The 24,422-nt window shown below is 47.4% G+C and overlaps 1 protein-coding gene across 2 annotated transcripts in view; it reads left to right on the forward strand.

Moving 5' to 3' along the window:
* The first annotated feature begins 1,754 nt into the window (after positions 1-1,754).
* Positions 1,755-24,422, forward strand: part of LOC142365685 (regulator of G-protein signaling 7-binding protein-like) — a 53,489-nt gene continuing 30,821 nt past the window's right edge. The window contains exons 1-4 of one of the 2 annotated variants that reach the window (XM_075446745.1): positions 1,755-1,881; positions 2,121-2,219; positions 5,779-5,945; positions 6,055-6,987. In XM_075446745.1, the coding sequence (XP_075302860.1) occupies positions 1,795-1,881; positions 2,121-2,219; positions 5,779-5,945; positions 6,055-6,070 (369 nt within the window). In that variant the 5' untranslated portion in view covers positions 1,755-1,794 and the 3' untranslated portion in view covers positions 6,071-6,987. Of the gene's footprint in view, positions 2,220-5,778; positions 5,946-6,054; positions 6,988-24,422 lie in introns of those variants that run through there. The other variant, XR_012766553.1, reaches the window with a different exon arrangement.

Genomic DNA, 24,422 nt, shown 5'->3' on the forward strand with positions numbered 1-24,422 from the left:
GATTACAGTAGCTCTTAGAGACCTGAAAGAAGACTAGGACACATGACTAAAATGACACATGATCAATGATTAAAACACTATCATTAATGTGGCATGCTACTACATTTTATTTTCCATTTACAAATATGTATGTTTTGTTCTATATAGATGTGAGGAGAAGATGCATTCATTTTGCTTTTTGCTGGTATTCAAATATTTCCATTGTCATTAGGTAATGGTTTGAGTGTGTGTATGGAAGTAATATGATGTCCTGGCTCAAAGCTTGTGTTCATGCAGCACCAAATTCAAGCATTTCTTTCCTATGAGTAATAGAATTAAGTTTAATATGAAAAGAAAATGTGGTGTCCTTAAAATAGCACTTGAAAACTGCAAGTTCTTGCTGCTCTGGATGCTGAAGACCTAGTAGTATGTTTACAAGGTAGCATTATAATTGCAAGGTCAGTTTTGTTTTACCTGAAGTGATGAGAGTGCTTGCAAACACTGCAAACCCATCAACACTATTAGACATCTAGTAGCTTCTATTTCTGGAATGATAGCAGGAAATTTCTAAAAAGAGTTTCAAAGTAAAGTAGACTACATAGGCAATGTCCAGAGTCAGGTAGATACCAGGGTGTCTGTGTTACAGTAATGATCAGTGAAGCCTGAAAAGAGGTCTTCAACCTGCCAGAGCGCCATTGATGGCATATTCAGGCTCCTTGGTAAGACTGGGTTTATGTGTGTGATGTGTTTGGCATCCCCTCAGTATCAAGAACATTACTGAAACATAAAAAACTTCGATTTAATGTCCCAAAGAAATAAAATCATACCATAAGTGAGGTAAACTCCTAAACAGCCATAGCTACCTGGATATAGACAGGAATAGGACCAGGCCTGGAGCTGAAGCTGGCCCAGCCTGTGGCTTGCCACAGGGCAGTGGGGTCCCAGAGGGGCCCTGGGGAAGGTGGCTGCAGAGACAGTGTGGGCAGAGCCCTGCAGCTATCTGCATCAGAGGGGCTGGTGCCCAAGGCTTGGAGGGACTGTGAGCCTGTTGAACTGCAACTGCACTGTTGTGCTGGGTCAGAAGGAACAATTTATCCAATCGATTATTATTATTTAATCTTTTCTACAATGAACAAATAGAATATACAGTGTAGTTGCATCACACTCTCCAAACATTTTTATAAGAGCCCCCAAATAAGATGTTTTTTAGTGAAAGGAAACTAATCTGAGCAGTGAACCAAGTCTTCATTAAATAGAGAGATATTTTCTAATTAAGCTTTGTATCAACTTCGGCAAAAGCTGGACGGGTGATGTGCTAACGTCCGTAGGAAAACTGTTCCCGCTGAGGCTGCGGCCACCCGAAGGGAAGGCGCTGCCCGGCTTCTCCCTGGGGCACGCACCGGGAGAGCGCTTCGCCCCGGCGCTGACCCGCCTTCCATGGTGGGCGGCCGGCCGGGTGAGGCGGCGCCGCCGCTGGCTGGCTCGGAGGGCGGTGAGGCCCGGGGAGTGACTGCCGCTCGCGCTCCCTGTGGGGGCGGAGCGTTGTTGACGGCGTCAGCCCGTCGGGTCCAGCTGCCCCACCGGCCCCTCCGAGCGGCTCCCGGCGGGCGCTCCAGCGAGACGCGCCGCGGTGTAGCGCGTAGCGGCGCGGCGGGTGGGCTCCCTCGCTGGGAGGGTCGGGCAGGTTTCTGCGGCCGCTGGATAGGAGCCCTACTCTGCCGGGCACGGCCACTCACCCCCCCCCCCCCCCCCACCGGCTGCGAGAAGGAGGACGGTAGAGCATGCCACCGGCGGGGCGGTTCCGCAGGGACTGACATGCTGCTGAAGGAGGGAAGGTGCCAGCTACCTCTCCCCGCAGTAGCGAAGGCGATGCTGCAGGGCGCTCCCCGGGCTCTCCCGCAGGTGCCAGGCTATCACTCACAGCAGCCGCGATCGCTGCCGTGATCAGCGCGGCCCCGGGCGGGCCGAGGCGACGAGCGTCACGGGCCTGCACCCCTCTTCGGGGCGGCGACGGGGAAAGGCGCTGCCTGCGCCCGCGGGGCCCCCCGCGGCGGGCGGCTCCCCGCGGCGGATGCGTGTGCATGAGCTCTGCATTGAGCTGGTGCAGGAAGCGCCCACGCTCCGCGTCCTCCATCTCCCAGGGCAGTAAGACCTCGCCGCATGGCCACGACGGTGAACACCGGAGCAGCGGCTCCGAGAGCGCCTACCAGACCCAGAGAGCCCTGGATGACTGCAAGATGGTAGGTACCACAAATGGACTTGCTTTAAATTTTATATTTTCTGAGTATTCTTGTCGCTGGCGGTGGTGCCGCTCCTCCTGCCAGCTTGCCTACTCCCATCACGTGCAGTTGCACTATTTTTAGAACTGCAGTCCCCGTCAGGGGTTGCTGCCCTGTAGCGGGGCAGCGCCTTTCCCCGCCGCCGCCCCGAAGAGGGGTGAAGGCCCGTGACGCTCGTCGCCTCGGCCCGCCTGGGGCCGCGCTGGTCACGGCAGCGATCGCGGCTGCTGTGAGTGAACTGGTAGCGGTTCAAACACGGGAGAGTGGAGGGAAAAACGAGACGTGTGGGGAGCCGGCTGGGAGCTGCAGGACAGGTAGGGTAGGGGCCAGAGCCGGGCGCCTGGACCTGCAGGAGCAGGAGCCCTCGCCCCAGCAACATGCTGCCTTTGAGGCGCTGCCAAGCAGCTGGAGTTGCATTCTGCTAGATCCGGCCAAATCTGTCCCCAGACTTGCGCTCACTGCATCCTGAATAGGTAAATAGTTGCCTCCACTGCATCAGTGCACTATGTGCTTGCTGTTTTGTGTGCAGCAACCTCACTCTTGCCCTAAAATCCTTCTAAAACAGGATTCAGAATTTGAGTCCCTGAAATTCTGTCCCTGACATACTCGCTACCTGTTTCCAGTATCCCTGGAGCAGCAGACTGCAATTGTAAAATCTCAGATCAAGCACCTGCATCCATGTTATTTTTGGACTGTCACATTATGGTATGACGTTTTTCTCCAGTCACTCAAAATGTTTGGATCTTGACACTTTCCTCCATACCAACACCATACACCCCATATCTGGCTCCTTGGGCTACAGTCAGATGGACATTGGGCCCAAAAATTGCTTCTCTCACCAATGACAGAAATAGAAAACAAATGAAGTTGCTGCTACTTTGCTTGAAAAATCTGGATCTTGCTACAGCTCTGTCCAGTAGCATTGGAAATATATCATCTGCTACTTATGCTCTGCTGGATTCTGGACATTTTTTTTCCTCTAATATTGCAAACTGTGCTGGCAGTTACCCACTCTGATACTTCAAAATCAAGAGCAAATCCCATTGCACCAAGGAACAAAAGCTGCCACAGTAGCTCTATAAATATACCCAACAAGTGGATCCTATTGGGTCCTGCCTTTTTTCTCATTCCCGACAGCATAATTTGGTTAGTTAAACAGAAGTGCTAGCTTTGTTTCTTCACTGTTTATCTGGTAGAATTCACTGATTAGAAATAAAATATGATTTACAGGTGGGTTGTCAAGATGCGGTAAGATTCAGGAGATAAAACCAATAGTTTTTTTCCTCTTCTCTGTCTTGATGCTGCAACATCAGTATGGTTTTGTTTTCCTTGGCAATGCTGAGGTGGCTAAATGTGTCCTGTGTTTAGACAGGGAATATCAGGTGAGAACTGGAAAAATGTGTCTGGCGCAACCACTTACCAGTTGCAGGATGAGACACTTTTCTCTCTTTCTTAATGCAGAATAATTACACTATAACACAACGTAGTACAATTTTTTTTCTCCATTGCTTTCTGCTCTACAGAATGAGAGAGTTGAAGCCAGGTTTAGCAGAGTACAAGTATTATGCCTGGGACTTTGTTTGGTGTGTGCTTGTTTTGTGTTTTGGGTTTTGGGGGTATTTTTTTTCAGATGTATCAGAATGCATTGGAATTGTTTTGCTGCTCCAGAAGCAGAGAACCCTATTTTCTACTCTTACAATGAGATTTAGGAAAGCATGGCTAAAAAATGAGTCCCAATACTATTCTCAGTTATACAGAGTAATTAGAGTGGGATGCATGAAGAGCCATGAGCATGAGAATTTGAGGGCTTGACTTTAAAATTTGGTAGATCTGATAGAATCCAGGTGCCAGATCCAGATTTTTAGCATGCTTGTATGTTGGGATATGCTGAACTGGTGGTAATAATGGCTGCAGAATTATGAGCAGTTACTCTTGTCCGGTTTTATGTAGTTTTGAAATTGAGGTCAAATTAGCAAAGCAGCAATAAATAAATATTGTCTTCTATTGCTCCCTGCCTTCCACCCTTGCCACCATGTGGAGCAAATGGTCTGATGTGCTTTCTTTCAAAAGACAGCAAATGCTTTGTTTCCTTAAAATATAATCCCACATAGGTGATCAGCGGAACTAAACAATAATGATCTTTCCATCACTATAAAGGTTACCCATTTATCCAATAGCATCCATGTGTGTATGCTGGATATTAGATTTCTGTGAAAAGGTTGAAGTGTTTATTTACTTCTTTGGGCTTTTTTTCCCTCCACATTGGAAACAGTGCTTTCTAGAATCCTAACTGGAAAGTGCCTATCTGGTACATCTTCTCAGCTAATAGCTTCTGACCAGTTTTAAGTCTGAAAGTTGGGTTATAGGCCAGTGACAGAACAGAAATAATTACAAAATAAATTAGAAAAAACTCCAGTGTAAAAGCAAATGCTACATTACAATCCCTAAATGTGCTGTTAATCAGGAAGCAGGAGGAGCAAAGGCAATCATTTCACAGACTCATAGAATAGTTTGGGTTGGAAGGGACCTTTAAAGGCCATCTACTCCAACTCCCCCTGCAATGAGCAGGGACATCTTCAACTAGATCAGGTAGCTCAGAGCCCTGTCCAACCTGAACTTGAACGTTTCTAGGGATGGGGCATCTACCACCTCTCTGAGCAACCTGTTCCAGTGCCTCACCACCCTCATGGTAAAAAATTTCTTCATTATATCCAGTCTAAATCTACCCTCCCTTAGTTTGAAAACATTACCCCTTGTCCCGTCACAACAGGCCTTGCTAAAAAGATTGTCCCCATCTTTCCTATAGGCTCCCTTTAAGTACTGAAAGGCCACAATAAGGTCTCCCCGCAGCCTTCTCTTCTCCAGGCTGAACAACCCCAACTCTCTCAGCCTTTCCTCATAGAAGAGGTATTCCAGCCCTCGGATCATTTTTGTGGTCTCCTCTGGACCTGCTCCAACAGGTCCACGTATCTCCTGTGCTGAAGGGCTCCAGAGCTGGACGCAGTGCTCCAGAGCTGGACGCAGTGCTCCAGAGCTGAACACAGTACTCCAGGTGGAGTCTCAGCAGAGTGGAATAGAGGGGCAGAATCACCTCCCTCGACCTGCTGGCCACACATCTTTTGATGCAGCCCAGGATACAGTTGGCCTTCTGGACTGTGAGTGCACATTGGTGGCTCATGTCCAGCTTTTCACCCACTTCTATGATAGCAAAAGTAACCTTATTCTACTAGTAAACAGCTGGGGGTTTTGACTGTTTAATATTTATGACTAATAACTCAAACACTTTCAGAGACTGAAAGCAGAAATGCTACTTTTCTGCAACTGAACATTTATAGCTCACAGAAGAGGCAGCTGGCATGGAGGCCCTAGTCATTTTCTAAATCTTAGGCACTTGATCCTGTACGCCAGAAAATTTGGAGAAGCAGGAACAAGTCCTAGATTGGGCATTTTTTTAAAAAACTTTATTGTTTTTTCAGTGTAGTTAAATGTCTCGTGTAAGTAAATCCTCTTTGGTTTTTAGCTTGTCCAGGAGTTCAATACCCAGGTGGCTGTATACCGGGAGCTGGTCATTTCCATTGGGGATGTCTCAGTCACCTGTCCATCTCTTCATGCGGAAATGCACAAAACTCGAACCCAAGGATGTGAGATGGCCTATCAGGCTCATCAAAAACTAGCAGCAATTTCTGGGTAGGACCCTACTTATGTTTAATTAAAGCTTTACTCATATGCACATCTTTGCTAAATACTACACTGAGGAAACTTTCAGCAAAAGCATTAACTTGTGTTTCTGTTTTAGGCATAGAGATGTATGACCACAAATTCTACATGATGCTAATATCCTTATGATAGTGCAATTTTGGGTCAAATCCTGGTTCCCTCTCCAAGATGATATCTTACTGATTTCACTGGATGCTTTTATGTAAGATGAACAGGATTTTACTGTGTATCACTAGACAACTTAAAAAGATCAAGGGAGAAGCCTTGCCTTTCAATGGTGAAATAGCGATAGCTTTCTGCCTAATCTTTCATTGGGTATACCTAATTGAACAGTTAGAGACAAATAATTTAGCTCAACTAGAGACTCAACAAAATTAGAAGAAAAAATAATTATGTGAAACTTACATAAGTGGGGAATACAAATACTATTGTGAAAACTTGTGTTTACATTTACATGTTTTAAAATCCTTATTTGTGTTGATATGAGGACTGAAGCTTTGCCAGCATATAATGTTTGAATGTATTCTTTGATGTACTTAGTGTATTACATTATATACATTCCTTTCCATGGTGACAGAATGCATTATCACATACTTGAGACTATGCCTCAGTACAAGATAAACCAGGATAAATAGCTGTATCTCATAAAATGTGAATTCATGCTGCTTACACAAAGTCTAATTATTTGTGGGTTCTTCACAGTACGGTGACTGGAGCATTTGTATTAACACATGTGCCTCCTGAGTTTTGTCTCTCTGATCACACTTCGTCAGAGCTTTCTGCACCTGCCTTATCCAACATAAACCATTGTGTGCCACTGGAAAAAAAACTTTCTTTTTTTTTTGCAGCTCTGCTTAATCCCCACTGAAGTACTTTCATCAGTTTAATGTATATGAGAAATCTGTCATAGGTTTAGTATATAAAGGAAGGCCACACTAAAAAACTAAACGAAAGAAAACACTGGCTGGTCATTTTAGTAGAACTGTTAACGTTTTCAGATGTGATTTGTGCAAAGGCTCTTAAGTCGATATTACATCCTCTGTTTTGTTCCTCAAACAAAATGCATGTTTTAAGTTACTAAAGTCTGTGAGAATTAAAAAAATCCAAATCAACCACAAGATACAGTTCTTTTTAACCAGTGTACACTACCTCAACACTGTAGCACTGAAAATGTGGACACAAACAAAAAACAGTGTAATTGATCTGTCATGAATCAAAAACAAGGTAATTCCAGCAGACAGAGCAACAAACTAGAGCTCTGCCCAAGCTAGATACCAGTCATGCAGCATGTATGAAGATCTCTGCCCTACTTAGGTGTCTTTGCAGTCACTGCTATTGTACTCCTCTAACCATGTGTGCCAGAGGTGGGGAGAGTGATGTTAATGTTGATCCTTGTCTTTTCCCAAAAGCGGGATCATTTACCCGGTGTGCAGTACGCCAATATACACACAGAGCAGAGGTATTATTTTTATTGCATATTTGCGCAGATATGGATGCTAGGTAATAATTCCACAAAGCTAGCACACCGCTTAGCAGAGTCACCAGGACTATATACTCTTACAAAAACAAAGAAATTACTTGTTACATTCTGATTGGTTCATCGTGTTACATGCTTATCTTAGAAGCATACTCCTTCCTTACTTAACTATGCATGCTCACATGCTCGGGGGGTGCAGTCTTTTGGTTCTGAATTGAGTTGGTGGTCGCGATCTCCCCCTGCCACCTTTACCTTTCTCCTAGCTACCCTAGATCTTTGTTAACTTCATGCTTCTCTTTCGGCGAAGCCACTGAAGGCAAAGGGCTCTGGAGCAGAGGCTCGAGCCGAGGGACCCTTTCTGAAGTGGCAAAACCGCAGCTGCGAGGCGGCAAAAGCGCCGGGAGAGAGAGGAGACCCCAGAGCCCCCCCCCCCACTCCCGAGCGGGAAAGAGGGAGTTGCCAATGAGCAGCAGCTCTGACTCAGCGTGGGCGGGGTCGAGTGTGACAGCGGCCAAACCCCCTCGCATACAAGAGCAGCCCCTAGAGAGCGTGAGCGACCAGGAGCTCCGTCGAACAGAGCCGGTAAACAGGGGCGGTGCATCAGCCAGGGAGCGACGCAGCAGTTTGCGCGGCAGTTCATGTAGGTAGGGCGTGCAGGGAAGGCGTGCGGGCAGGGCACAGTCCCCCTCCTGGCTACTCAAGTAGTGGACATCACCCTTCCAGGAGATATTCTAGCCATGGTTTCCACCTGTGGGAAAGCTCTTGCTAGAAGAAATGTGGGGACCCAGTCGGAGGTCCTGCACAAACACGTGGTTGTCCAGGTGTCTGGCTGCAGGGAGTGCCTGAGCCTGGCACTTGTACTGGAGAACAGCAGAGACAACTGCTGTGTTTGGTGTGACCAGGTAAATGACCTGCTCAGCCTGGTGGCAGAGCTGAAAGAGGAAGTGGAGAGGTTAAGGAACATCCGGGAGTGTGAGAGCGAGATCGACTGGTGGAGTGACACTCTGACGTCCCTGAGGCCAATGCAGCAGGAGGCGGCTCCACAAGAAGCAGAGAACCCCCTAACCTCTTGCCACCGAGCAGAAAGAGGGGAGGGGACCTAAGAGACAGAGGGGAATGGAAAGAGGTCCCTGCTCGGACTGGCAAGCGAATCCCCTCCTGGCCTCCCTCACCTGCCCAGTTGCCCTTAAGCAACAGATATGGGGCTCTGGAATGTGAGGGCCCGGCTAACGAGGATGCAGGTGAAGGTCCATCCGGGGAGTTGCCTAGGATGAGTTGGTCAGCCCCACGTATTATGACTGCCTCAGCTAAGAAAAAAAGGAGGGTAATTGTCATAGGCAATTCCCTTCTTAGGGGAACAGAGGGTCTGATATGCCGACCGGACCCATCCCACAGGGAAGTCTGCTGCCTCCCTGGGGCCCGGGTTAGGGATGTTGCTAGGAAACTCCCTGGTCTGGTGCGGCGTTCAGATTATTACCCCCTCTTGGTAATGCAGGTTGGCGGGAATGAGGTCGCAGAGAGAAGTCCCAAGGCCATCAAAAGGGACTTCAGGGCACTGGGGCGACTGGTTGAGGGATCAGGGGCGCAGGTGGTGTTTTGTTCAATCCCATCAGTGGCAGGGAAGAGCACTGAAAGGGGAAGGAAAACTTATTTGATCAACAGGTGGCTCAGAGACTGGTGCCATGGGTGGAATTTTGGTTTCTTTGATCATGGGGAGGTGTACATGGCACCAGGCATGCTGGCGACAGACGGAGCCCAGCTATCTCAAAGAGGAAAAAGGATTCTTGCCCATGAGCTGGCAGGACTCATTGAGAGGGCTTTAAACTAGGTTCGAAGGGGGAAGGGGACATCGCCCAGCTCACTAGGGATGAGCCCAGGCTTGGCGGGAGTGAGATCGACAGCCAAGCTCAAGTGTGTCTACACCAATACACGTAGCATGGGCAATAAACAGGAGGAGCTGGAAGCCATTATATAGCAGGACGGCTACGACTTGGTCACCATCACAGAAACGTGGTGGGACAACTCGCATGACTGGCATACTGTCATGGATGGCTACAGACTCTTTAGGAAAGACAGGCCAACAAGGAGAGGTGGTGGAGTTGCTCTATATGTGAGGGAGCAACTGGAATGCATTGAGCTTTGCCTGGGGGCTGATGAAGAACGAGTTGAGAGCTTGTGGGTTAGAATTAAGGGACAGCCTCATATGGGTGATGTTATTGTGGGTGTGTACTACAGGCCACCTGATCAGGAGGAGGAAATTGATGAGGCCTTCTACAGGCAGCTGCAAGCAGCCTCACAGTCACAGGCCCTGGTTCTCATGGGGGACTTCAACCACCCTGACATCAGCTGGGAAGACCACACAGCTAGACACACGCAGTCCAGGAGGTTCCTGCAGAGCATCGATGATAACTTTCCGATGCAAGTGGTGGAGGAGCCAACGAGGAGAGGTGTGCTGCTGGACCTCGTACTGACGAACAAGGAGGTACTGGCTGAGGATGTGAAGGCTGGAGGTAGATTCGGCTGCAGCGACCATGAAATGGTGGAGTTCAGGATCCTGCATGGAGGAAGCAGGGGGATAAGTAGGATCAAAACCTTGGACTTCGGGAGAGCTAACTTTGGCCTCTTCAAGGAGCTACTGGGAGGAATCCCGTGGGTCAGGGCTCTCGAAGGCAGGGGGGTCCAAGAGTGCAAGTCGCTGTTTAAACGACACTTCCTCCATGCTCAGGATCGGTGCGTCCCCCTGAGAAAGAAATCTAGCCAAGGAGGCAGGAGACCCGCATGGTTGAACAAGGAGCTTCTAGAGGAGCTCAAGTGGAAGAGAAAGGTCCATGGAATGTGAAAAGAGGGACAGGCCACTTGGGAAGAGTACAGGAATGTTGTCAGAGCATGCAGGGATGCAACGAGGAAGGCCAAGGCCCACATGGAATTGAATCTAGCAAGGGATGTCAAAGACAACAAGAAGGGCTTCTTCAACTACATCAGTAGTAAAAGGAAGACTAGGGACAATGTGGGGCCACTGCTGAATGAGGCGGGTGCCCTGGTGATGGAGGATGCAGAGAAGGCAGAGCTATTGAATGCCTTCTTGGCTTCAGTCTTCAGTGCTAAGGCAGGCCCTCAGGAATCCCAGGCCCTGGAGGCAAGAGAAGCAGCCTACAGAGAGGATGACTTTCCCTTGGTCGAGGAGGACTGTGTGAGGGATCACTTAAGCAATCTGGACGTCCACAAATCCATGGGCCCCGATGGAATGCACCCACGAGTGCAGATGTCGTTGCTGAGCCAATCTCCATCATCTTTGAGAGGTCCTGGAGGACAGGAGAGGTGTCTGAGGACTGGAGAAAGGCCAATGTCACTCCAATCTTCAAAAAGGGCAAGAAGAAGGACCCAGGGAACTACAGGCCGGTCAGCCTCAGCTTCTGGAGGTCATAATTAAGCAAGTGGAGGAAAAGAAGGTTATCAGGAGTAGTCAGCATGGATTCACCAAGGGGAAATCATGCCTGACCAATCTGATAGCTTTCTACGATGGCATGACTGGCTGGGTAGATGAAGGGAGAGCCGTAGATGTTGTCTACCTTGATTTCAGCAAGGCTTTCGACACAGTCTCCCATAATATCCTCCTAGGGAAGTTCAGGAAGTATGGGCTGGATGAGTGGTTGGTGAGGTGGATTAAGAACTGGCTGAATGGCAGGACTCAGAGGGTTGTCATCAGCGGTGCTGAGTCTAGTTGGAGGCCTGTAGCTAGCGGTGTCCCCCAGGGGTCAGTACTGGGCCCAGCCTTGTTCACCTTCTTCATCAATGACCTGGATGAAGAGTTAGAGTGTACCCTCAGCAAGTTTGCTGATGACACAAAACTGGGAGGAGGGGTGGATACACCGGAAGGCTGTGCTGCCATTCAGCGAGACCTGGGCAGGCTGGAGAGTTGGGCAGAGAGGAACCTGATGAAATTCAACAAGGGCAAGTGCAGAGTCCTGCACCTGGGGAGGAACAACCCCATGCACCAGTACAGGCTTGGGGCGGTCCTGCTGGAGAGCGGCTCTGCAGAGAGGGACCTGGCTGTCCTGGTGGACCATAGGTTGACCACGAGCCAGCAGTGTGCCCTGGTTGCCAAGAAGGCCAATGAGATCCTTGGGTGCATTAAGAGGAGTGTGGCCAGCAGGACGAGGGAGGTTCTCCTCCCCCTCTACTCTGCCCTAGTTAGGCCCCATCTGGAGTACTGTGTCCAGTTCTGGGCTCCCCAGTTCAAGAAAGATGAGGAGCTACTGGAGAGAGTCCAGCGGAGGGCTATGAGGGTGATGAGGGGACTGGAGCATCTGTCCTACGAGGAAAGGCTGAGGGAGCTGGGCTTGTTTAGCCTGAAGAAGAGAAGGCTGCGAGGGGACCTTATAAATGCTTACAAATATCTTAAGGGTGGGTGTCAGGAGGACGGGGCAAAACTCTTTTCAGTGGTGCCCAGAGACAGGACAAGGGGAAATGGGCACAAACTGAGGCACAGGAAGTTCCATCTGAACATGAGGAAGAACTTCTTCACTTTGAGGGTGACAGAGCCCTGGAACAGGCTGCCCAGGGAGGTTGTGGAGTCCCCTTCTTTGGAGATATTGAAGACCCGCCTGGACAAGGTCCTGTGCAGCCTGCTGTAGGTGACCCTGCTTCGGCAGGAGGGTTGGACTAGATGACCCACAGAGGTCCCTTCCAACCCCTGACATTCTGTGATTCTTTGATTCTGTGATTCTTTGGCAGTCGTCCATCTTTCTTGCCTCCTGGACTGGATGTTGCCCTTTTATCAGTCTGTTAGCTCCTCTTCAAGGGCATAACTGTTAGTAAGGTATACATTATCTGTGCAAAGTGTTCAGGCCTAAATTAAACACTGTCGCTGCGAGCTGAGCCTTTCTGCCCAATACCACTTGGAGTTCTGAATTACAGCCACTGCTCCTGTATCTAACCTCAGTTACAGTTAGCATTGTTTCAACAGCCCGATGAAAAGTTAAGGCTAAGGCAAGTGCTTCATAGAGGTTACACCATGATAACCAGAATGTGGCCTGTTGAGAGTATAATTAAATATTAAAAATAGTGTGATGACATGTAAGAAAACAAAGAAAGCAGTCAATATTCACTGCAAGAATCAACACTTTTATCCATGGCATACCAACAGCATAGTGCTCCCTGAATTCATATGGGCTTTTTTGCTAAAATACAGATATTTAAAAACAGATACTTAAAACATTAAGAACTTTAAAATCTGACTTCAAAAATCCTATTAAGTAAGTACAAAATGTTGAGATTCCGCACTTCTGAAAACTGCGGTATATATGAAATTTCCCATTTGCACTCACAGCCGTATACTACAAAACATCTCAGTAAGTTGTTCCAATCTGGCAGGCCAGATCCCGCAGTTCTTACAATCAAGGCTTACCTGCAAGTTACCTTACTCAGCAGATGGCCCTGATGTCGTGTTAAAAGGGGTAAGGGAGTCTGATAAGCAGCAAAAGGAGAGCCCTCCCGTTGAGTCACGAGGTACAGAGCAGAACCCCTTGCTTTCTAAACTCTCTCTCAGAGAGGAGTCTAGGTGCGGCTGGATCTAGCCCTACTCACAGACTTGGTCAATGGTTTATGTCTGAAGGGTTAAGTGTGTAGCTACTTCTCAGATTCAACTGGAACTAAAGTTTAGCGCTTTAGTTAACAATGTGTTCCCGGGGATACATCTGACAAAGTCAGAGGCGCGACTCTTACCAAAAAGGTGTCCCTTCTTGGGGGGGGGAAGAGAGGTTCAGGCTTGTCAACCCGTCTGTCAGGTGAAGTTCTCGCTTGGCTCCTCCTCCCAAAGAGAGTTTTCAAGTGCAATTTTTATATGTTTGGAAATCTTTTTGTGAGGTGGGACTAAGTCAATTATTATGTGTCGATTGGCTCTTGACATGGAATGTTGTGTCATCACAAGTGGAACTTAGCAGTTTGACATGCCTTCGGAGCGGGCATCTTGATATGTGCTTCTGGGGGCCATCTGTTCTTTATCCAAAGCAATCTCTGGCTGCGCGGCCCCACAGATCACATAGAATCATAGAATCATAGAAAGTTTTGGGTTGGAAGGGACCCCTAGAGATCATCTAGTCCAACCCCCCCGCAGCGAGCAGGGACACCGCTAACTAGATCGGGTTGCTCAGAGCCCTGTCCAACCTGGTCTTGAATGTTTCCAGGGATGGGGCCTCCACTACCTCTCTGGGCAACCCGTTCCAGTGTTTCACCACCCTCATTGTAAAGAATTTCTTCCTTATATCCAGCCTAAACCTACCCTGTTTTAGTTTAAAACCATTACCCCTCATCCTGTCACTGCTGTCTCTACTAAAAAGATTGTCCCCATCTTTCCTATAGGCTCCCTTTAAGTACTGAAAGGCTGCAATCAGGTCTCCCCGCAGCCTTCTCTTCTCCAGGCTGAACAAGCCCAACGCTCTCAGCCTGTCCTCATAGGAGAGGTGCTCCAGCCCTCGGATCATTTTTGTAGCCCTCCTTTGGACCCGGTCCAACAGTTCCATGTCCTTCTTGTGCTGAGGGCTCCAGAGTTGAACGCAGTACTCCAGGTGAGGTCTCACCAGAGCAGAGTAGAGGGGCAGAATCACCTCTCTCGACCTGCTGGCCACGCTTCTCTTGATGCAGCCCAGGACACGGTTGGCCCTCTGGGCTTCCAGCGCACATTGCTGGCTCATGTCCAGCCTTTCGTCTATCAGTACCCCCAAGTCCCTCTCAGCAGGGCTGCTCTCGATCCTTTCATCCCCCAGCCTGTATTGATACTGGGGTTGCCCCGACCCAGGTGTAGGACCTTGCACTTGGCCTTGTTGAACCTCATGAGGTTCACACAGGCCCACCTCTCCAGCTTGTCCAGGTCCCTCTGGGTGGCATCCCGTCCTTCTGGTGTGTCAACCGTACCACTCAGCTTGGTGTCATCTGCCAACTTGCTTAGGGTACACTCGATGTCGCTGTCCATGTCATTGATAAATATATTGAACAGCACCGGTCCCAGTACGGGCCCCTGAGGGACTCCACTCGTCACTGGTCTCCATCCGGACATTGAGCCGTTGACCACTACCCTTTGGCTGCAACCATCCAACCAATTCCTTGTCCACCGAACGGTCCACCCATCAAATCCATGGCTCTCCAATTTAGAGAGAAGGATGTTGTGGGGGACCGTGCCAAAGGCTTTACAAAAATCCAGATAGATGACGTCCATTGGTTTTCCCTTGTCCACCCTTGTTGTTACACATCATAGAAAGCCACACTTGGTTTACATTGATGGGCTGTCCCCCCTTACTTCTGTCTGATAAGATAAGCACAAGTTAATTTCTCCATTTGTTGACTCTTACGCTCTTGACGCCTCAGTCCGAGCATGTCTTTTGTCTGGCATTTGACAAGTCCAGCTAGGCCATCGATTACACCTGACGACTTGACTGGGACTGTCCAAAATGAGAAAAGTCAGCAAGATCTTTTTCTCCCTCCAAAGAAGAGCTTTTCAGGATCTGGAGGAAGTTCATTACTGAGCATTCTTATCATATAAAGACTCATTTTCCCTCAACCTTAACATTCAGCTTCTGTAAACATTTACTGTAACTTTCCTAAATGTTTACAATTTTCTTGTGATTTTGAGCATATCAGATTCTAGGGGCAAATTCTGTCTGTGTTTTTTCCACTTTGTTTGGAATGTCTTCACTGATTTCTTAGTCATGAAGTGACTCCAGACTTACTGCTGTATATTAGAGACTGCACCTGTTCCAGTGACTCAAATCCCATTTTTGACTAATGGGAGTTGGTCTACATGGGAATGTTTTGGGAACTAAGCTCAGATACAGATTTTTTGTGAACATACTCTTTATGGACAAACTAGTGCACAGTAAGTATACCATAACTTACTCCTTTCTCAAGAGGATAAGATGCACATACATTGCTCTCACTAGTTTCCTTTGCAAAAAATTCTCTAATTATGCAAGCTCTGTACATGTAAAATGGTGGAAAGGGATACTGAAAAGCTAAGACCATTTTCTGTTGAACTGAGTTAAGGTGGGTTCTGTTGTTGAGAATAAAATCTATTTACTCAATTTAAATTGCAAGTAGAAAAAGAAATCATTTAAGAGAGATGCTTCAAGTTCTAATAGGTGAATTCAGAAAGCAAATAATGGAGGAGAAAACAAGGTTATTCACTGAAACTAGAGTTCTCAAAATAGGTAACCTCCACAGACTCACTTTTGCTTTGTACCTTTGTCTTTGGAACTGTGCTCTAATAGGCATTTGGAACTTAAAGATACAAGGTATTAATATCTCCCTTTATAGATCTGTCTTTCATAACTGGAGGCCAGATTTAGTAAAGGGCAAACCTACCAAAAACTGAATTTAGCATTTACTTTTCTATGTCCAAAACAGCAATTCTGAAAAACCTGAAAGTTCCACATCTGCAGTGACACAGTGTAACTTAGTTTTGACAAAGTGGAAGAGCTTAGCACTTTGCTTAATGGTAAACCTAATCAGTAGGCAGAAGTGAGGCATTCTTTCTTGTCCAAGCTCTGATGAGCTTGATCCCATAGGCGCTGTCAGAGCATCCTCAGAGCCTAACACACATTGACAATTTTCGACTCCTCACAAAACACAGTGGCACCTGCCACTTTCTTTTAAACCAAAGCTGAAGGTGAGTCAACTTAATTTCTAGAGCATTTGCACCTACCCTCCCATAAAAATGCCCTGACTTCCAGACTACAGCTCGGGGGAAGCGGTAGATAAGAGCAAGACAGATATCATCTTTGTCAGTCACTTATTTGCCCCTTTCTTCCATCTCGCACTCAACCAGCACATTCACAGCACCTCCCAGTGCAGCACTGTCACTGCTGAGACAAAGGACTGCACATGCTATGTAAGCCAGGCAGGTAAGCGTGCCTTTTATGTCAAGGGTGCCCTAGCCCAGCAGTCAGGGACTGTGCCCCATGCTCAAGAATTGCCACAATTAGGCATATTCTCCCTGGCAGAAATAGAGCACTGTAGCTTTTCCTCTGTGACATGAGCTGAAACTGTGAGGTAATTGCAGGGAAGGAGGGGGCACACTGCCGTCACCTGACCCAGTGGGACAAGGGAGCAAAATAGTGTAGAGGTCTGCAGTCTATTTGTGTTTCAAGCAGTGCCAGTGCGGGTAAACATTGAAGACTGTTAATGAACTTCCTTGGTGTTAAGGATAACTTGTATTCTAGTCCTTGCTCCCATGATATTTTCTGTGTTTTAAACAGATAAAACACATAAAGATGCAAGGGAGCAGAGATCCAGAACTCACATGAATGCTGAGTGTTTTTCAGCATTCTTCATCTTTAGTCTGGTGAACTGTAAATTCATCTACACAATACCTTGGTCTAGGGTTGGAGTAGGCTGCAGGTTTAGGGTGGCTTGGCTTCCATTTTGACATGCCTTCTGCATTCAGCACTGCATTCTGTGTCCCAAACTCCAGCCCAGAAGATGATACCAAAAAGTAAGGTGCTGCTATATTTTAAGTCCACCACTGGAACTCTCTTCTCTGCTATGCATGAGCAACATTCCACTATGGTTAGATTCCAGGGGGTTTGTTTCTCTAACTTGGGAATAGTGGAGTATTCTGGCCATAAGTAAGCCTATATATCTGTAGCAATGGTTGAAATAACCACTCTGTTTTACCCTCCCATTTTGAGCTATACAAACCTTTTACATCACAAAACTGAAGTTAAGGAAAACAACATATGTAGCCAGAGATATTTGGGGACTGAATTAGTTTGGCAGGGTCCCTTCAGAAATGCTGCATCATCAGAGCTGACATTGTTCAGACAATTCAATGTTTCTGCAGGCATTCTCTAACTTCATGCCCTTCTTCTGCCCCATTTTGTCCTTCCTTCAGAATATCTGCTATCACTGTTGGACATTAAAAGCTTTTCAGACTTCTTCTATGAAAGCAATTTTCTTAGGGAGGAATCAGACAGAGGATCCAGCTGTTAGGTACATCTATAGAAACAGGAAATGTGGGGATTTTGAAAAGCCTACAAAACTTAAGTGTTGACTCTTTTTTTGACAGTTGCTGTTACCTTTGCTTCACTCCAAATTTTCTCACACTGTCTTCTCCTTTGTTGTCATCCTTTTCTTCAGTGTTTCTGTTTCTTGCTTTTTTTTTCCCCATTTTCCTCTAGATCTTTGACATTAATGTAATAAACATGATTAACAAGAATAATGAATGTTTTGAATACTTATTTTCTTTTGTGAAAAGTTTTGAAAATCTTTCATTCAACCTCTGCCTGATTCTTTAGCTAAACCACTTAATTTAACAAGTGTACCAGTACATATTATCTCTGAAAAATACTGTGTATATTATTTAATGCTTTTACATCATATTTCACACAGAATCACAGAATGGTAGGGGTTGGAAGGGACCTCTGGGGATCATCTAGTCCAACCACCCTGCCAAAGCAGGGTCACCTACAGCAGGCTGCACAGGATCACATCCAGGCAGGTCTTGAATATCTCCAGAGAAGGAGACTCCACAGCCCCTCTGGGCAGCCTGTTCCAGGGCTCTGTCACCCTCAGAGGGAAGAAGTTCTTCCTCATGTTCAGACGGAACTTCCTGTGCTTCAGTTTATGCCAGTTGCCCCTTGTCCTGTCACTGGGCACCACTGAAAAGAGCTTGGCCCCATCCTCCTGACACCCACCCTTCAGATATTTATAAGCATTTATAAGGTCCCCTCGCAGCCTTCTCTTCTTCAGACTAAACAAGCCCAGCTCCCTCAGCCTTTCCTCATAGGAGAGATGCTCCAGTCCCCTCACCATCCTTGTAGCCCTCCGCTGGACTCTCTCCAGTAGCTCCTCATCTTTCTTGAACTGGGGAGCCCAGAACTGGACAGAGTACTCCAGATGGGGCCTCACTAGGGCAGAGTAGAGGGGAAGGAGAACCTCCCTCGACCTGCTGGCCACACTCCTCAATGCACCCCAGGATCCCATTGGCCTTCTTGGCAGCCAGGGCACACTGCTGGCTCATGGTCAACTTGTCATCCACCAGGACTCCCAGGTCCCTCTCCGCAGAGCTTCTCTCCACCAGGTCAGCCCCTGGCTCCCAGTTTTGTGTCATCAGCAAACTTGCTGAGGGTGCACTCTGTCCCTTCATCTAAGTCATTGATGAAGAAGTTGAACAAGACTGGGCCGATTACTGACCCCTGGGGAACAGTACAGACCCCTGGGAAATAGTCCTGTGAATTTCAGTCTTTTAAGGGAAGGCATAATATTCAAATATCCTATTTTGTTGTTGCTATAGTGTTTTCTAAATAAAGCATGTCAAAATTATATTTTTAACATATTGTTTTCCTTATTTATTTATTCAAAATTTTATTTTAAATATCAGTTTGCTGGAATTTTAGGCCCTAACACGTAACAACACATAGAAACTCCTGTATGTATCTTGGCATGTCACAAGTGGAATCAGTCAATAAGCTCTTCCTGAGCAAAAACCGGAGTGATACTAACTTATATCTGTAAATAATTCTTTTTAAAGGGATTTAGAACTAAATTTTAAAAGGTATTTAAAGATTTACAAATGCAGCTTATTATGAGTCTTTTATGTCATGATAATGACCCTATGGTGACAAAAATTAGGGGCACCACAGAAGCCTACATGGGTTCAAAATTATTGTTAGACCAATCCAAAATATTTTCTTATATTTCAGTATTTCTGAGAGAAAATTTCTTTCTTGTAAAAATTTTGCAAAAGACACATTTGCTCAAAAAAAGTATTTTGAAGCTTCATTCTAAGTTTCACAGATGTGACTGAAAGTTCCAGTTGCACTGGTAAAGAACTGTCCCTATAACCAAGACAGTCAAGAAGAGCACCCTTATGTCCCATTTAGGCCCACTACTTTGAGATCTCTCTCACTGTCATATTTCAGTAATTTTCTTCTCTAGATTTATACTGAAACAGAGCAGTGGCAAAAGCTGAGAATTTAGTCATGAGTTTTAAGTGCTTCTCTCCTGATCATTTTCTTAAATACTGTTTGTGGTGGCTAGAAGCCAGGTGCCCACCAAAGCCACTCTATCACGCTCCCTCCTGAACTGGACAGGGAAGAAAAAATGTGATAAAAAGATTGTGGGTCGAGATAAGGACAGGGAGAGATAACTTACCAATTACCGTCACGGGCAAAGAAGACTTGACTAGGGGAAATTAGTTTAATCTATCAGCAATCAAATCAGAGCAGGTTAATGAGAATTAAAACCAAATCTTAAAAACACCTTCCCCCCATCTCTCCCTTCTTCCCGGGCTTTACTTCACTCCCGAATTCACTACCTCCTCCCCCCGAGCAGTGCAGGGGGACAGGGAATGGAGGTTGGGGTCAGTTCATCACACGTTGCCTCTGCCGTTCCTTCCTCCTCAGGGGAAGGACTCCTCACACTCTTCCCCTGCTCCAACACGAGGTCCCTCCCAGGGGAGACAGTTCTCCATGAAATTCTCTAACCATGGGCTACAGTTCTCTAACCAGTCCTTTCCATGGGCTACAGTTCTTCACGAACTGCTCCATGTGGGTCCCCAACGGGATACCAGGTCCTGCCAGGAGCCTGCTCCAGCGCAAGCTTCCCATGGTGTCACAGTCTCCTTCGGACACATCCACCTGTTCTGGCATTGTGTCCTCCATGGGCTGCAGGTGGATATCTGCTTCACTGTTAACCTCCATGGCTGCAGGGGACAGCCTGCCTCACCATGGTCTTCACCACGGGCTGCAGGGGAATCTCTGCTCCGACACCTGGAGCATCTCCTCCCCCTCCTTCTTCACTGACCTTGGTGTCTGCAGAGTTGTTTCTCACATATTCTCACTCCCCTCTTCTGGCTGCAGTTTTGCAGCAGTTTTTTCCCCCCTTCTTAAATATGTTATCACAGAGGTGCTACCTCCGTCACTGATTGGCTCGGACTTGGCCAGCAGCGGGTCCGCCTTGGAGCCGGCTGGCATTGGCTCTATCGAAGACAGGGGAAACTTCTAGCAGCTTCTCACAGAATCCACCCCTATAGCCCGCCCACACCCTCCCCCCTGCCCCTGCTACCAAAAGCTTGCCACACAAACCCAATACACTCATTAAGAAATCCCACATTGCTGCAATTTTTAGTTTTAGACGCTCTACTTACCTTGGTTCTGTATAGCTTTGATTATATTGTTTTCAGAAAATTACTTCTGATTCTCACGGAAGTTCTTATAAATCCAGACTATTAGCGCTATGTTCGTATATCTTCAGAGACGTGAGAACATAAGATAATAAAGTTGTGCATTAGAAAAGGACTTTAATGTGGGATCTTAGAATTTCACATACAATGGGTTTTTGCTTCCTTTTTAAGTTCAAAAGTGAAATTTTCCTGTTAACTCAAATATTTTCACTCAGTAGGTCTCAACATTGTGATACACTTTTCTCTAATCAGAAAAAACAGTTTTGATTCTGTGCCCCTCACTGAAATCAGCCAGTGCAATTCCTGCACAGTTAAGTACATGTCCTTCTCACATCCCGTGTTCTGTAATGCCCCTTCAAGTGCTAGACTTCCTGAAAGTCATAGAATCATAGAATGGTTTCGGTTGGAAGGGACCTTAAAGATCATCTGGTTCCAATCCCCCTGCCCATGGCAGGGACACCTTCCACTAGACCAGGTTGCTCAAAGCCCCATCCAACCCGGCCCTCAACACTTCCAGGGAGGGGGCATCCACAACTTCTCTGGGCAACCTGTTCCAGTGCCACCATCACAGTAAAGAATTTATTTCTTATATCTAATCTAAAACTCTTTTAGTTTAAAGCCATTACTCCTTGTCCCATCACCACAGGCCCTTGTAAAAAGTCCCACTCCAGCTTTCTTGTAGGCCCCCTTCAGGTACTGGAAGGCTGCTATAAGGTCTCCCAGCAGCCTTCTCTTCTCCAGGCTGAACAAGCCCAACTCTCTCAGCCTGTCCTCATAGGAGAGGTGCTCCAGCCCTCGGATCATTTTTATCACCCTCCTCTGGACCTGCTCCAACAGGTCCATGTCCTCCTTGTGCTGAGGGCTCCAGAGCTGGACACAGGACTCCAGGTGGGGCCTCACCAGAGTGGAGTAGAGGGGCAGAATCCCCTCCCTCAACCTGCCGGCCACACGTCTTTTGATGCATCCCAGGATATGGTTGGCTTTTTTGGCTGCGAGCACACATTGCTAGGTCATGTTGAGCTTCTCGTCAACCAACACCCCCCAAGTCCTTCTCCTCAGGGATGCTCTCAATGCATTCCCCACCCAGCCTGTATTTGTGCTTGGGATTGCCCTGACCCATGTGCAGGACCTTGCACTTGGTCTTGTTTAACTTCATGAGGTTCGCACAGGCCCACGTCTCAAGCCTGTCCAGGTCCCTCTGGATGGCATCCCTTCCCTCCAGCGTGTCGACCGCACCACTCAGCTTAGTGTTATCGGCAAACTTGCTGAGGGTGCACTCAGTCCCACTGTCCATGTCGCCAGCAGAGATATTACAAAGCACCAGTCCCAAACTCATCACTGGTCTCCAATTGGACATCGAGCCGTTGACTGCAACTCTTTGAGTGTGACCATCCAGCCAATCCCTTACACAGAGTGGTCCATCTGTCAAATCCATGTCTCTCCAATTTAGAGACAAGGATGTCATGTGGGACAGTGTCAAATGATTTGCACAAGTCCAGGTAGATGCCCTCAGTTGCTCTTCCCTTATCCACCAGTGCTGTAACCCCATCATAGAAGACCACCAAATTTGTCAGGCATGATTTTCCCTTAGTGAAGCCATGTTGGCTGTCACCAATCACCTCCTGGTTTTCCATGTGCCTTGGCATAGCTTCTAGGAGGATGTGCTCCATGACCTTGCCGGGCACAGAGGTGAGACTGACTGGCCTGTAGTTCCCCATGTCTTCCTTTTTGCCCTTCTTAAAAATGAGGGTTATGTTTCCCCTTTTCCAGTCAGCGAACTTCGCTGCACTGCCATGCCTTCTCAAATATGACGGATAGTGGCTTAGCAATTTCATCCACCAGTTCCTTCAGGACCCATGGACTTGTGCAGATCCCTGAGGAGGCCAAAGTCTGCTTTCCTGAGGTCCAGTGTAGTGAGCTTGCTGTGTGCCCTCCTTGCTGCCCTGAGGATCTTGAACTCCATCATTTCACGGTCCCTGCAGCCAAGGCTGCCCTTGAACTTTCACATTCCCCACCAGCCCCTCCTTGTAGGTGAGAACAAGGTCCAGCATAGCACCTCTCCTCGTGGGCTCCTCTGTCACTTGGAGAAGGAAGTTATCGTCAGTGTATTCCAGGAACCTCCTGGATTGCTTATGCCCTGCTGTGTTGTCCCTCCAACAAATGTTGGGGTGGTTAGAGTCCCCCATGAGGACCAGGGCTTGTGAATGTGAGGCTGCTCCTATCTGCCTATAGAGGGCCTCATCCACTCGGTCTTCCTGGTCGGGTGGCTGTTGTGGTTTTGCCTCAATTTGCAACAAGGAACCACCTGTAGCAGGCCTGTAGCAGACCCCCACTATAATGTCACCTGTCCCTGCCCTGCCTTTAATCCTGACCCGTAAGCTCTCGTTCAGCTCCTCATCCATCCCCAGGCGGAGCTCCATGCACTCCAGCTGGTCATTGACGACACCCCCTCCTCATCTCCCCTGCCTGTCCTTCCTAAAGAGCTTGTAGCCTTCCATTCCAAGACGCCAGTCATAGGAGCCATCCCACCACGTCTCCGTGATGCCCATAAGATCATAGCCCTGCAGGCGTGCGCACATCTCCAACTCCTCTTGTTTATTCTCCATGCTACGTGCATTTGCATAGAGGCATTTGAGTTCGGCCCCCAGTGAAGCTGACTTACTGGCTGGAGTGGCTGGAGTTCCTTTGTGCTGCCCTTCAGGTGCTCTCCTGCTGACCTGTGATCCTTCTCCAGGCTCTGGGCATCTATTGCTGGCACTGGCATCAAATGGGTAGCAGTGGGATGGATTGAGGTTCCCCTCCCCTGGCAACTTTAGTTTAAAGCCCTCTTCACCAGCTTGGCAAGCCTCTGACCAAAGATGCTCTTCCCTTTCTCTGTCAGATGGACCCCATGAGTCCCCAGTAGACCAGGTTTCTCAAAGTGAGTCCCGTGGTCTAAGTAGCCGAACCCCTGGCTGTGGCACCAGTCCTGTAACCATGTGTTGATTTGCCAGATTTGACTGGCCCTTTCAAACCCCTTCCCTTTGACCGGGGGTATTTGTGAAAAAACTACCTGAGCTCCAGAGTCCCTTGCCACTGCTCCCCGGGCCCTGTAATCCTTCTTGATACTCCTCAGACTGCTCCTGGCTGTATCGTTGGTGCCCATGTGAAACAACAGCAGTGGATAATAGTGTGGAGTGTACGAGGCTTGGTAGTCTCTCAGTGACATCCCTGATACAAGCCCCCGGTAAGCAGCACACCTCTCTAGAGAGTGCTTCAGGTCGGGAAATGGGTGCCTCCGTATCTCTCAGAAGAGAGTTGCCTACTACTATCACCTGTCAGCTTTTCTTAGTTGCGCTGGTCATTGAAGGAAAGTCTTTGTTTTTGTTGTGAACTTTGGTGCATGGAGATTTGCGCTAGTAAGGTGTCGAGTACCAAACGATAAAGGATAACTCCTCTCAATAGCATCATCAGTAACTTGTAAGATCAGTCTCCAACCGAGGGAGATCTCAGAGCTGTCAGGCTTACACAGGGAAAATCCCAACTGAATCCAAATTTATTTTAAGATGTGTAAAATCTATTCTAGTTTTTCTAATTGCTTTATAGTTCTGTTTCATAATAATTAAATATTTGAAACCATTATCTAGGCATTAAGGTCTCATCTGAACAAAGCATTAAATTAAGCATTCCTTAATCAGGAATCCCTCCAGTACTACCAATTAAATAATGTTTAAATTCCTGTTTTAAAATTAAACATATACTGAAGTGTTGGCTGTTATTGAATACTATTTCCTCTTTTTCAGGTAAATTTGCAGAT

This window comes from Opisthocomus hoazin, chromosome W, assembly GCF_030867145.1.
Source record: "Opisthocomus hoazin isolate bOpiHoa1 chromosome W, bOpiHoa1.hap1, whole genome shotgun sequence".
In the NCBI taxonomy this organism is placed as follows: domain Eukaryota; kingdom Metazoa; phylum Chordata; class Aves; order Opisthocomiformes; family Opisthocomidae; genus Opisthocomus; species Opisthocomus hoazin.